This window comes from Gobio gobio (genome assembly GCF_949357685.1).
Source record: "Gobio gobio genome assembly, chromosome: 2".
In the NCBI taxonomy this organism is placed as follows: domain Eukaryota; kingdom Metazoa; phylum Chordata; class Actinopteri; order Cypriniformes; family Gobionidae; genus Gobio; species Gobio gobio.
Window position 1 is genome coordinate 7,699,809 of NC_137098.1, and position 15,159 is coordinate 7,714,967.

Below are 15,159 nucleotides of genomic sequence, written 5' to 3' on the forward strand. Positions count from 1 at the left end.
TCTCCACTGCTGCTGCTGATTAACAGCGGTCCAGCGGGCTCCAGTCAGCTCGGGAGATAAGGCAGAGAGCAGCAGCTGATGAGACATGCCTCTGCCGGGGCAGAATCGACTGTGGAGACGAGCCTCTGCTGGGCAGACGTCCACTAGGCCAATATCCTGGAACCCAGTTCTGTTTGATCGGCCCGCTCCTGGGACCGGAGCATCCCCTTCCCCCCTAATCTTTTTGTTTGCCTTTCATCCTGGCGCTCTTGATTTGACCCTCTGAATTTGGTTATTATTTTGCCATTTAGTAAAACCCTTTCATTCAAACATAAATAGATTGTTGGACTCAAATTGTTATTGAAATAATAATCCTTTTTTTCCTTCCCCATAGGGCATTGTTTGGAAGATATGGTGTGTATTATTATGTTTGCATTTATTTACAGTGGCCTGAATAACATTTAGAAAATTAATGCATTAGATATTTAGATATTTAGATGATTTATTTTCCCTAATAAAATGAATAGATATGAGAACAGCAAAATGATTCAATGTGTAAACAAAAATGTTAATGTAACATTAAATATGTAGTATGCTAATATGTTATATACTGAATTATAATCCTTAATCAATTATTCAATTAAAATATGTCAGGATTATTCAATTTGATGGAATTTTACGGGAATATGGGTTTTATATGACGAACCTGTAAAAAGTATTTGGACGCTTTATTGTTGTGAAACGTTTATAACATGACATAACTACCTTCATACATCTACTAAAATCACCTTGAGATCAGTTCAGTTCTGAGAAAACCTGGTTTGATATCTAATACTTTCTGACATTTCTCATAGATTTTGTGTCCAAATACGATCTGGAGCCACACTTGTAAAGTGATTAAAATACAATTTGACTCTGTATACGTTTTCTAATGCCTCCTTGCATATGAGCAATCATGTCATATTTTACTCTAACAGAGCGAGACGCCTTTGATACCCTTTTTGACCATGCGCCAGATAAGCTGAATGTGGTGAAAAAGGCAAGCGGAGATCACACACTATTTCTTGAGAGGTTTTACACACCGAGAGGTTTGACTTTTGACTCTGATCTCTTGGTATATCTTTTTTTTTCCCCCCAGACTCTTATTACATTTGTAAACAAGCACTTAAACAAGTTGAATCTGGAGGTGTTGGAGCTGGAAACTCAGGTAACATGATCTTGACTCAGTCGTGTATGACTCATGTGCATATCCAAAAACTGAAATCTTAATGTTTTGCAATTCCTTCCAGTTTGCAGATGGCGTGTACCTGGTCTTACTGATGGGACTCTTAGAGGGATACTTTGTGCCCCTCTATAACTTCTTCCTCATCCCTGAAAATTTTGATCATAAGGTAAATTACTGTGACACAATGGTTAATAATTAAAAGATTAAAATGGGCATTAAATAGAAATTACTACTGACCCTGTTTATATACATATTTCTGAGTAAAAATGGTACAAGAAAACAATGTTGGGAGGCACTGTATTTTAATAATCCACCAAAATGTTCAAGCTTCAAAAGGTTCTTAAAGGCATTGTAAGAGTAATTCATACAAATTGTGCGGATTAATCCAAGTCTTCTATAAATGTACATGAATAGAGCACATCAAATAGGGCGTGTGTCCGAATCCACGACGGAAAAAACAGTTGGCGCTCCAGGCGCATGGTCTAAAAGGGTTGTACCTAGTCTCTTAATGAGTCATGGGTTTTGTTTTGTGCGTAACGTGCAATAAACTAACCAGAGTCTCATCTCCCATTCCCTTTAAAAGCCAGTTGCGCTTGCACCATGGCGGATTCGCTATTTACATGGCGGAATTTGCGAGCGGAATGACTGAACGCTTCTCCAGGGAGGAATCCTTTTATTTTAAATATTTAAAAATGTGTGTGCTGCGGCGCGTCCCTGTGTGTGTAATAAGCAGAGTGTACGTGCATTGTGTACCCGCAATTTTTTTTTTAGAGTGTACTGTTGACTTTAGACCAGGTTTTTGTTGGTCAATGGCACAGTCGTTTTCAGGTCCTCAAAATAGCAATGCCCCAACAATGTGCCTGAACACACCTGGTTTTCAGACCAGACGCCCATGGGTGAACAAATGTGCGCGAGTGCATTTGCTATTTAAACAACGTGGCGCTGGATGTGAAAATGATAACGGCGTTGGGCTGAAATTAGCAAAAAACACTTTGTCGCGCCTGGCGTCACATTGTGCTGGGTGTATGATAGAGCCTAAAGTCTCTTCTGAAGACATTCATATGGATTATTTTTTACAATAACTTTATGAACTTTTTGAAGCTTGAAAGTTTGGGTGGAAATGACTTTCAATGGAGGGACAGTATTATTAAAGCTACAATATGTAACTTCTTTTTGTTCAAAATTAACTAAATTTTCATGTCAAAACATCATCAATCCTTCTTTCAAAATGTGTTTTTGTCTTACCAGGATTCACTATGGTAAGCCTATTATAAGTGTTTATATTTTAGACCTTTCGGGATGGTTTTCACAGGAAATTGCGTACTTGAATCGTCTCGTCATGTCCGTAAATAGAGAAAAGTTGCCACTTTGATGCTGTCAAGAACAACTCCGCGACTTGGATGAAATCCCAAATGCAGTGTTTATTGGCAGAAGGCAGATGGTCTGTCAGGGTGCGGTACAATGAAAAGGGGGCAAGGACTCAACAAAACAAATAAACAAACAAACAAAACACCCACGAGGGGAAAAACCAGAACATACCACACACAAGGAAGCAAGGACAGAAATCAATGACAACGAACCAACACAGGACTGCGACCACAAGGAGACTAAATAGGGAGCAAACAAGGCAGTTAATGAGGGAAGACAGGTGGGGCAAATCAACCAATTATCAGCTAACAAGAGAGGAGGGGACAAGACAAAAGACAGGTGCACACATGACACAAACAAGACAAGACAGAGATGTGACAGGGTCAAAACCAAGGCAAACAATACAAACAATAACAGAATCCAAAACACAGGCAAACAGGGATATCCAGAAGATCAAAACTATAGAAAGGGAAACGAGAGCGAGTGCTCAGAAATGCAGTGTGACACTGACAAGAGAATGACTGAATAAACAGGGCTTAAATAGGCAGCGTTAACCAGGTAATGAGTCAGCTGAAAGTAATGAAGCATAATGAGTCCGGGCAATGGGTTATGGGAAATGTAGTCCATGAAGGGAAAACAAGGAAGTCGGGAGGAGTGCCCTTTAGTGGAGATCAAGGGCACTCCAGCTGGGGGATGCAACAGATGCGTGTATAGGCCGGGACACACCAACCCTACGCCAAAGAACTAGCAGTGGCGAAAGCCGGCGGTGTTGTCGCCTCTCGTCGGCCACGTCTGGCCCAAAAAGCTGCACTTGAACACACAGAGAGAACTACAGCCGATTGTCAGCTAGTATGCGCGTTCTGCGCCTGCGTGTAAATGAGACAACTGTCTATTTCTGCAGATATATTCATCTATATTCGTCATTCAAAAGGGAAACCAGCGCTCCAGGCTGCAGATACACAAACCGTGAACAAATCAATCCTGCTGATCACGTTCTTTATTCCACTCCACTCATGTTAACATTCATATTTTCGCCCAGGAACACTCTGTAAGATGACGTTAAATTAGAACAGCCTTCTATCTGTACCGTTTTGATTCTTTGCTTGCTGTTTTGCTTGCTGACTAGCTAAGCTGAACAGCCAATCAGAGTTCTCTCTCACCGACGGCCCAACGCCGATTATACATGTTGAATCGGCCCAAAAAAAGATGGTATCTGACTAGAGCCAACGGTGCGGAACACACCGAACAAAACTAAGTCGGCCGATGCTCAAAAACGGCCCAATGTTGCCCGGTGGCCGATCGACGGCTTGGTGTGTCCAAGGCTTGAGGTGTAGGAGTTTCATAGGTCAGTGGTCACATTCAGTGTTAATTTTGACTGCAAATATGTATTTAGTTTTAGTCATAGTCTTTTGACTGAAATGCCATTTCGTTTTAGTCATATTTTAGTCACCTGAATTGTTTTTAGTTTTATTCTAGTTTTAGTTAACTAAATATCATAAGATTGTAGTCGACTAAATCTACAGTAGATTTAGTCTCCTAAAATCTAATGAGTTTAGTTAAATTGTAATACATTAAGCATTTAAGCATTACAGAACCTCAATTCACTTTTTTGTTTGTTTTTAAAAAAAAAACATCTATATAGTTTTTATAACTTTGTATTTCTGTTTTAGTTAGTAGGCCATATCAGGTTAAGCTAAAGCTTCAAATAAGTTTAAGTTTATTTATTCTTTTAATTTCAGTTAACATTTATTTAATTTCAAGTAATTAAGTTTTTTTTAATGGCTTTAGTGAACTATTATAACCCTGACACTTTATTGAATATGGGCCCTATCTTGCACCCAGCGCAATTGACTTTGTACACCGACGCATGTGTCATTCCTATTTTGCACCCGCGCAAAGCGCGCTTTTCCCTCCACAGAAGCACGTCGCTAAACTAGTGCATGAACTTGCGCTACCTGGGCGGTTCAGCGCAAAAAAGGAGGCGTGTTCCGGCGCAAACAATCCCTGGTGCTATTTTGCTGTTCCATTAAACAATTGCGCCACTGACCAGAAAAAACCTAGTCTAAAGTCAGTGGCGCATTGCGCGTTGTTCATTATGCTATTTTAAGGGCGCATGCTTGACCATAATGTATAGCGTGCACAACGCGCATACACTTTGCTCATGTAATCTACACAGATGCAACAGTTATTTTTGCAAATCATAAATTGTTACACTAAAAAATATTAACACATGAGATGACGGAAATCATTGTGGTGTGCCACGAAGATGTGAAAAAATAGGCATAAATCTAGCTTACAAATTATTCAGGCTAATTGTAGTCTAATAATTAAGGAGACCTGTTTGCCCAATAGTGGCAACTTCTGGCAAGACATATGCATATAAGGACATCTAACAAATTGGTTTGTCCGTCAAGAACCAGGAAAAAAAATCGGTGAGGGTGGACGCAGCGATGTCCTCTGCTGGCGTCAGGTCCTGAGTAGAGGCAGATCCACCTCCCGTTACACGGCGTGCCCGATTGATGCTGGCAAGCTTGGACTTTCCCCGTCTTCTGATGTCATTGTAGCGCTTGCGGCACTGGTGCAACGTCCTGGGGATGCCAGCTGATGAAACAATTGTGGCTATTTCCTCCCACGCCTGTTTAACCGACGCTATATTGGGTGGGTTTCTCCCATCCCCATACAACACAACTTCTCTGTCTTTCACTGCTCTTACAAGAACATCAGTCTCCTTGGCTGTGAACCGCTCCTGGCGTGCGCCTGGTAAATACGCCATAATAATAGCAATCCATAATGGAACTTGCGCACCTGCTTTTACAGGGAATGTTGGATGACGCTCTGATTGGTTTGTTCACGTTACGCCCAAACCACACCTATGAATAATGAAGCTACTTCAGACCAACCCATTTTAGATTTGCGCCGGGCGCAAGAGCCATTTATCCCGCCGGGAAAAAAGCAACAGCGCCGAGACCCGCCCACAAAGTTACTTGCGCTTCGCGCTTTGACACTTGCGTTTCAGATCGTTAAAATAGGGCCCTATGTGTCAAATACTGGTCTTTCCTCCTGACTATGAATTAAATGGGAATGAAATGAAATACAGTTTATTGTGTAACCAAAAACGAATATATAATGCGTGACTTTTAATTATAAACAAGCTCGAAAAATACACATTGACTCTTATTTTGAAATGTCTGCGCCTTACCATTGCAGTTGCAGAATGCTTCAAGTTCAGATGAGGGAGATACAATATGCATTGTAATAACCGTCTAAAACATATTACTATATAAACATTGTAAACATTGTCTTTATACGTCAGCATTAGTTCATAAACAATTGCCTGGCATAAATGTGCGCTATTCATTGATTGTGAGCCGCTCTGGAGCGCTGGATTGGGGATGCGTGAGCCTGTAGAAGCGCCGTGTAACAGCGGTGTTTTCCAGCGGTTAGATCAGCTCAAATCAAATGTACGCATCTGTTACACAGGACATCAGTTCTGACTGGATCTCTTCCCCAATCGACCCTCCCTAACATTTTCGTGTCGTTTTTATTTGTTGACGAAAATGACAGTAGGTTTTCGTCATAGTTTTTGTCATCCAACACTAGTTTTTATTTAGTTATCGTCTCGTTTTCGTCAGTGAAAAAAGGTTGTTGACGAAAATTATGACACAAATTATTCGTCAACGAAATTAACACTGGTCACATTGAGTGAGAAAGGTTGACTTGGAGCCACCAAATCCTACTGTGAATCACACGTTTTAAACAAACGCCAAACAGAGGACCGTCTGCTAGCAAAAAGAGAACGTGACGGAGCTCGTCATAAAACAAGAATAAACATTGGCTTGGCTTTTCGGAGATGGCTTTTGAAATGTTGTAAAAGCAACATGGAAATTGCGTTTTTATTACTCGACAGATGAGTAAGGTATTTTATTGAAGAGATGGATTGCCATATGTAGCTCTAAGACAGAGTTCATTATAGCATTATGGTTTATGAAGGGTCGTATTCATCCGCACATTCACACAGAGCTAAAGCACAACCAAAACAATGTTCTTCTGTAAAATGCATGCAGTTAGAGGGCCAAAAGTTACATAATGTACCTTTAAATATTACAAGGTCAAAAAACAAAAGAAAAAAATACATATGTATACAAATGAATTGTTCACAATAAGGCCAGTAAAATGCAATGACACAATAAGGTTAATTTGGCATTTTAGTGCCGCTATTTGTTTTAAAATGGTTGATTTCTCTTTGTCACTTAATCACAGCTTTGTTTCTCATTTTATGTATTAGGTACACAATGTTTCATTTTCCTTTGAACTGATGCAAGATGGCGATTTGGAGAAGCCAAAGCCCAGGCCAGAAGGTGAGATTAAACTTTCCTCTCAGCGTCTTGCTCTACTTGCACTACTGTAGAGATAATCTGGAGATCCTTGTAATGAATAATGTGCTTCTGGCTTCACGCTGCTTGATTTCTAAGGAACAGTCATGGCATGTTGCCTGATTGCTGTAGTTTATTGTAGTTAAGAAGAGTTGCCATGTGTATCAGTTGAATTGATCTCCTATACCGTTGCCGTTGAACTACTTGAATGAGAAGCTAATCAACAGATGGGGCTGGAGTTGCTTTACTCAAAGGGTTTGTTGAATGCCTCCATTGCATGGCGCATTTACAATTGCATTTTCATTTCGCTTCAACGGAGTTCCTCTGTGTAATCACAAGGCTTAAACAACATCTGGTTAATGCGGCGCAGATGATCTAACTGAGGATATGCCTTAGGGGCGGTTGTTACTAAATGAGGTTTGATGCAAAATGATAGCATAAAATGAGTTGCTGTTAATTATTAGAGGTGAATGCTAAACAAAGCATTGCTATTATTGCTTATTGCAGAGACTAGCTAGAGACCAGGGCCCTCATTTATCAACAGTGAAGGTTCTATATTTTGTCCTACGAATTAAATTTAGAATGTGCCTAAGGACATGAAAATCCATATTTATCAAACATGCGCGCACAGTTCTTATGCACATAAGTAAGCAATCATTGTTGATAAATCCAACATGTGCGTAAAGTACCATGCTCGTTTTCGTTCACGGTCATTAGCATTCGGAAACGCCTCCAATAAACCATATATGGTGACAATACTTCCCTTTAAAAATCACGTGATTGTGTTTTTTCCTTACCTCAATAATGGCAAAGAAGAGGAACTTTGCAAACACAATGAGTCGTGCAATGACGTTTTAACAACAACAAATTTGCATCACAAATGATTTGCATGTTAACAGAATGAAACCCTTTTCTATTTACATCATTAAATGCGTTGGTTGACGGTGCTTTTATGGCGATGTGGGTGCAGTCTATGGCTCCAATTATGTTTGGGAATCTGGCGATAGCATAAAAGCCTCATTTTATTTCGGCTTGTTGAGGACTTCAGTAAGGGGCCAAGGAAATAATTGCATCCAACATTTGTCACAGCTGTCTTTTATAGGGTTTGACACCAATTACGAATCGTGTTTAAAACTACAAAAATTATCAATTGAGTGTTTTGTAATTAAAGGAAACACAGGACATATGTGATTTGCTTAAAGGGTTAGTTCACCCAAAAATGAAAATTCTGTCATTAATTACTTACCCTCATGTCGTTCGACACCCGTAAGACCTTCGTTCATCTTCGGAACACAAATTAAGATATTTTTCGAAATATTGTCAGAACGCCGGCTCTACGTCATATTTTCGCGCATGCCTTGTGGTGCTTTGTGAGTTTACATCAAAGGCCCAGGCGGAAGACAAGAACCTGTTGAATAAAGTTCAACAGGTTCTTGTCGTTAATTTGTTTGTTTTTTTTGCACAAAAACTATTCTCGTCGCTTCATAAAATGATCGTAGAACCGCTGTAGTGAGATGGACTTTGTAATGACGTCTTTAGTACCTTTTATGGGTCTTGAGAGAGGAAATGTGGTTGCTGGCAATGGAGGCCTTTCTGAGCCATCGGATTTCAACAAAAATATCTTCATCTGTGTTGCGAACAGTGTTAATTTAGTTAACGAATAATTTTCATCAACAACCTTTTTTCACTGATGAAAATGAGACGATAACTATAAGTAAAAACTAGTGTTGGATGACAAAAAATATGACACAAACTTGACAAATATGACAAAAAAATATGAAAATCAAATTTCATTTTCGTCAACAAATAAAAACTTTACGAAAATGTTAGGGAGGGACGATTAAGGAAGAGATCCAGTCAGAACTGATATCCTGTGTAACAGATGCGCACATTTGATTTGAACGTGCGGATCTATCCGCTGGAAAACACGGCCTACAGGCTCACGCATCCCCAATACAGCGCTCCAGAGCGGCTCACAATCAATGAATAGCGCACATTTATGCCAGGCAATTGTTTATGAACTAATGCTGATGAATAATGACAATGTTTACTTTATGATGTTTATATAGTAATATGTTTTAGATGGTTGTAACCATAGATATCCATAATAAAGGCTAGATGTTTCGTCCGCGCTGCTGGCCAATGGAGGTTGACGTCCCCACCTGGCGGCCATCTTGTCACAGTCAGCTCGGTCACTCATTACATTGTGTTTTAATGGTGCATGTACTTTTTAAGTAAGCATAACTTGCTCAATTTTCTACCGATTTTCAAACAGTTTGGTTTGTTATAAACGTCAGAGATGTAGTTATGACACTGCATACTTATGAATAATTATTCATAATTTGTTCAAGCATCCAGAATTATAGCCACATTAATAACGTTTGTAAGAAACCAAACCATTTGTAAATCCGTCAAGATTTCAGTGAGATATGAGTATTTATGTTCGTGTAGATCACTCACCTTACATTAGGTACCACAGAGCCCGCCAGAGACAAGATGGCCTGTGACAAGATGGCCGCCGGTGATGACGTTAGAAACTCCGCCGTAAGACATCTAGCCTTTATTATGTATATCTATGGTTGTAACAATGCATATTGTATCTCCCTCATCTGAACTTGAATAAGCATTCTGCCACTGCAATAGTAAGGTGCAGACATTTCAAAATAAGAGTCCCGGTGTATTTTCAGCTTGTTTATAATTAAAAGTCAAGCATAATATATTAGTTTTTGGTTACACAATAAACTGTATTTAATTTCATTCCCATTTAATTCATAGTCAGGAGGAAAGACCAGTATTTGACACATATTCAATAAAGTATTAGGGTTATAATAGTTAACTAAAACCATAATAAAAAACTTCATTACTTGAAATTAAACAAATGTTAACTGAAATAAAAAAATAAAAAAATAAACTTATTTGAAGCTTTAGCTTAACCTGATATGGCCTACTAACTAAAACAGAAATACAAAGTTATAAAAACTTTATAAATGTTTTTAAAAAACAAACAAAAAAGTGAATTGAGCTCCCTTTCGTGTATTTTTAATGTCAAAAACAAAATGATGTCAAAATGTCAGTTCAAGTGACAGTCGGTTATGTAATGCTTAAATGCTTAATTATTACAATTATTACTAAAATCTTATGTATCTTATCTAAAACTAGACTAAAACTAAAAACCATTCAGGTGACTAAAATATGACTAAAACTAAATGGCATTTTAGTCAAAAGACTATGACTCAAACTAAATCAAAATTTGCTGTCAAAATTAACACTGGTTCCGAAGATGAACAAAGGGGTGTCGAACGACATGAGGGTAAGTAATTAATGACAGAATTTTCAATTTTAGGAGGAACTAACCCTTTAATGCATACTAACTGTCTTAAATGCTGTTTATGTGTAGTGTCGCAATTCTACCACTAGATTCTCTGCGTCAGCATGTTCTGATGTGTGCTTATATTTACACACATTTCTACGTATAAGTACAAGTTGGTAGATCCCACACTTTGTGTGAAACTGTTCTTACGTCCTTATTACGCACAAATCTGTGCGTACACACCGTTGATAAATGAGGGCCCAGAACTTGATATTGATGTGCATTTGTGCTCTTTTTGCTCGGACCAGTGAGAAAATACCCATGCAGCAACACCCTTAGAATCCCTTGTGAACAAGAAGTGTGCTTAATTGTATTGAATGTGCACATGTAGTGTACTTCAAATCATAAAAGTATATTTTACAAAAACATTACTTGCAGATAATATAATATTAATGAAATATAAGGCCCCTGTAGTGTACTTAAAGAGAGTGCACTTTCATGACCATGTTACTTAAGTACACTTTTAAAAAGTTTAAAAGTTTTATGGTAACAATTTAGTTAGAGTCGTTATGTATAATGCATTATAAAAGTATTTTTAATGCATTAATTATGCCTTGTAATGCAGTTTACAATGCATTGTGTGATCTCATGAATAATTGTAATACATTATAACACACTTTTAGATAGTATAATGCATTAAAACACAAATTTTTTTCTAGGCATACTGAAGCATTCCTCACATTCCATTCATTCCTATGGAGGTCAAATTGGCCCGTGAGGGAAGGATTTGTTACGTTTTTTATTACAACCACATAAACTTCTTGAATCCAGTCAAATTGTGTGTGTATTAGTGGTTCAAGTGCGACAAAAGTTCACTCCAATGAACCTTTTTTTTTTTATGCCTTTTTAAAATTACCCAAGGGACGGATGAGACTTGGAACTACTGTTTTATTGCACATCTTCCAGCAAATCAGAATCGAGTATTCAGACAGACCATGGTATAAAGATGATTTAAGTACATAAAGATGTATTTAAATAGGTCAAAAGCACTCTAAAGTTCAGCATTTAATATAAATTTTATCTATTTCTCTGTAAATAACATGCAGTTAAGTGTAAGAAACATTCTGATCACACTTAAGATCTTGTAAAGTATATTATTTCTGTTATAAATACTCTTTTTAAAAGTATGTTATTATAATTATATATTATTATAAAGTGTATTTCTTTTTCACAGGGCATTCCTTAGCAATCACCCAGAACACTTTAGCAATGGCTTAGCGAATTAGACACCACACATGATTTAAAAAAAAAATCTACATAAAGAGTTTATGTTAATATTTATATGAATGTATAAGTGTATATCTTAGGCCTTGTAGTTAGTCACCACAAACACTTCGTTTAGATCAGGTTGCCTTTTTGCTCTTACTAAGGCTCTGTTTACATTCAGATGCGTTTTGGTTGATCGGATCTCAAGTAGACGAGGGAGACACATTCCCGTTTACACCTGGTGTTTTAATCTCTTTAATCTCTTTAGACTCTTTTGTCCACTTTTGACCACTTCTGTCCTGATTTCTTCAAAAGGAGGTTTTTCGATCTAATGGACAAAATAAGCTCACGCAATTTACATATGAATGCACTCGGAGACATCGGGGGAAAAAAACACGGAGAGCAGCAGTTTTAGTTTCTGCTCTGACAGCCACAAGACGACGGCAAATGCTGGGAGTGTGTGTTAGAAATCAGGAATGACAGGACATTGTGCTTTACATTTTTCGCTTTCAAACCAAACTTTGGTCTCCAGCCAACAAAGTTTAAATCCCGTCTGGGTAGTGCGCTTCCCATAATGTTCACGCATTAGGTCAGTAGACCGAGAGAAGACGGTCTTTTGTGGCTGTTTGAACACATGAGCGTCTACACTACAAAAGCAATCCGGTTGAATGTGTTTCCACTACCTCTGGAAGTGGTCGAAAGTGGACAAGCTCAAAACGCTTTAGACCCGTTTACACCTGTATTTTGCGTCATCCACTTGTGACCAAAACGCATCTTAATACCAGGTATAAACAGGGCAGATATGACACATTTAAATTATGTCCACTTTACTTAAAAATATCAAATTTTTGTCACAACTTAATTAGTTCAATCAACCTAATATATTTAACACTGAGGTTAATTTGTGTTAAAACTACATGAAATATTTGTGTTGACATAACTAACTGGGCAGTGGATCTGTAGTTCCCAGAATGCTTTACAAGGGACTCCATTAGGAGAGTAAATTTAGGGATTAAAGTGTTATTTTATCAGTTTTTCTGTAAAGGGATAGTTAGTTAATGTTAGTGTTTAAAGGGGGACACACTCAGTTTCAGTCAATCTCATGTCAATCTTGACTGCCTATAGAGTAGTATTGCATCTTTCATATCTCCGAAAAAGTCTTTTAGTTTTATTATATTTATAAAAGAAAGATACGCTGTAACGAGTCTTTGCGAAAAACAACGAGCGGCTGGAGGCGTATCGTCAGGGCGAAACTAAAGAATCACGAGCGTGCGCGGCTATTGCGTTGAGAGTGTCTGAAAGCTGTGACATCCTTAAATGTGGAGAAAAAAAACGTTCTCCTATATAAACCATGACTATCAATCAGATTTAACCACACATATATGATCCAGAATAATATCTAGAGGCTGAAATTGAACCGGAGAAGCAGCATCGACGACTACAGCAGGACGTCTCTATGGTACGTACTGTAACAGTAACATTTTGAAGCAGTTTTACTCACCGCCTGCTTCCAACGCATGACCGTAAACCTTAAAGGGTTTGTTCACCCAAAAATGAAAATTCTGTCATTAATTACTTACCCTCATGTCGTTCGACACCCGTAAGACCTCCGTTCATCTTCGGAACACAAAGGAAGATATTTTAGTTGAAATCTGATGGCTCTGAAAGGCCTCCATTGGCACAATGCACGATTCACTCTTAAGACCCATAAAAGGTACTAAAGACGTTGTTACAAAGTCCATCTCACTACAGTGGTTCTACAATAACTTTATAAAGCGACGAGAATAGTTTTTGTGCGCAAAAAAAACCTAAATAACGACTTATATAGTGATGACCGATTTCAAAATAATGCATCATGAAGCTTCAAAGCTTTATGAATCAGCGAGTCGAATCATGATTCGGATCGCGTGTCAAACCGCCAAACTGCTGAAATCACGCGACTTTGGCGATTCAAACCGCTGAATCGACTCACTGGTTCATAACACTTCGAAGCTTAATGATGCCTTGTTTTGGAATCAGTCATCACTATATAAGTCATTATTTAGGGGTTTTTTTGCGCACAAAAACTATTCTCGTCACTTTATAAAGTTATTTTAGAACCACTGTAATGAGATGGACTTTGTAACGACGTCTTTAGTGTCTTTTAAGGGTCTTGAGAGTGTAAAGTGCATTGTGCCAATGGAGGCGTTTCTGAGCGATCGGATTTCAACTAAAATATCTTCATTTGTGTTCCGAAGATGAACGGAGGTCTGACGGGTGTCGAACGACATGAGGGTAAGTAATTACTGACATAATTTTCATTTTTGGGTGAACTAACCCTTTAATCGCTGGGACTGCTCCATCTTTCAGCATTAGACGAGCTACAAATCCGGAGTTGAACTGTACGTTGTTTATAATCCATCGTCGCCAAAATTCAGTGAACAAACAAAAACCAAACTCCATCCACTGTCCCAGTAACGCTGGGTTCTTTGGGAAGCTGTACAGGGTTGTCTTGCCCTGACAAGCAAAAACACACTTCTTTGGTGACATTGTTGATTTTGTGAAGTCCTGTGACTGCAGCGTAGCCGGCTTCCCTAAAGCGGTTGCTCTCTCGCTCTAATCGCGCGCGCCCTTCTATGAGAAGAGCCCGTACGGCCCGTACAAGGACATTCCGCCCCATCTAACCTCACATAGACCCATACTCGAAAAAAACTTTCCGAAACTTGTGAGAAACCAGAAGGAGTATTTTTGGCACAGAAATACTCCATCAAACGTCCAACTTTTTTTTTTTTTTTTTTTACTTTGTCCATGTTTAGCATGGGAATCCAAGTCTTTAACAGTGTAAAAAGGTCAGTATGCATGAAACAGCATTTCACCCCCCCCCCCCCCCTTTAATGTTCAGTTATGTTGGACATTTGTATGTTGGAGTTTCGATGATGTTTTTGAATTTATGCTGAAGAGTGGCGCCTGTGTTTAGGCTGTGGGCAATCAGTGATCTATAATGTCTGGAGTGACACCTCTTTTCTTTTATTTTCATTATATTCATTGTGTATGGTGATGAATAAAACTGCTTATAATTAATTTTCCAATTAAATGGTTTAATTGAAGTTTGACAAGTATAAAAAAGGAATGTTATAAGTATATAAATATCATTTAAAAACTGTATTTGATCAAATTGAGTTGGACCAACTCAATTACATTTCATTGCATGAAAGAGTTGGGCTACACATATTTATTGGATGGAAAACCTGCCCACTGTCTAAAAAAAAAGAAGAAAAAAAAGCTGTATGCACAAAAGTGCTGTTTAGTTTCAGATTCAGCATAACTTGTCACACTGCAGGACACTTTCAACTTTCTAAAAGTATTTTTTGTCAACTGTTGGAAAACTGGGAAAGTTGGTCCAACATAGTGACAGTGAGTTCTCTTACGAGAGGTTCTCTCGTATTGCGTAAGTTCCTTACGCTACGGGAAAGTATTCTTTCTTCGAGATTTCTGAAAAAATTTTTTGTAACATTGTCAACGCAGTGCGGCAGCCTGGCAGACCATAGCAGGCTATTCCAGCATGCTATTGGCTGCTCTGCTGGCAACTGCAGCAGCCTATCGGTGAGCCCGCGTGACGTGGCGACCAATGAGGGCGCTTCGCGCCCACCTGGCTTCAT

The 15,159-nt window shown here is 38.6% G+C and overlaps 1 protein-coding gene across 2 annotated transcripts in view; it reads left to right on the plus strand.

Annotated features, from left to right (window-relative positions):
- parvab (parvin, alpha b) overlaps nucleotides 1–15,159 on the plus strand; it is a 44,726-nt gene that overhangs the window by 22,638 nt on the left and 6,929 nt on the right. For both annotated transcript variants that reach the window (XM_079810873.1, XM_079810874.1), the window contains exons 8-12: nucleotides 374–393; nucleotides 957–1,018; nucleotides 1,118–1,186; nucleotides 1,269–1,370; nucleotides 6,858–6,930. In XM_079810873.1, the coding sequence (XP_079666999.1) occupies nucleotides 374–393; nucleotides 957–1,018; nucleotides 1,118–1,186; nucleotides 1,269–1,370; nucleotides 6,858–6,930 (326 nt within the window). The remainder of the gene's footprint in view (nucleotides 1–373; nucleotides 394–956; nucleotides 1,019–1,117; nucleotides 1,187–1,268; nucleotides 1,371–6,857; nucleotides 6,931–15,159) is intronic.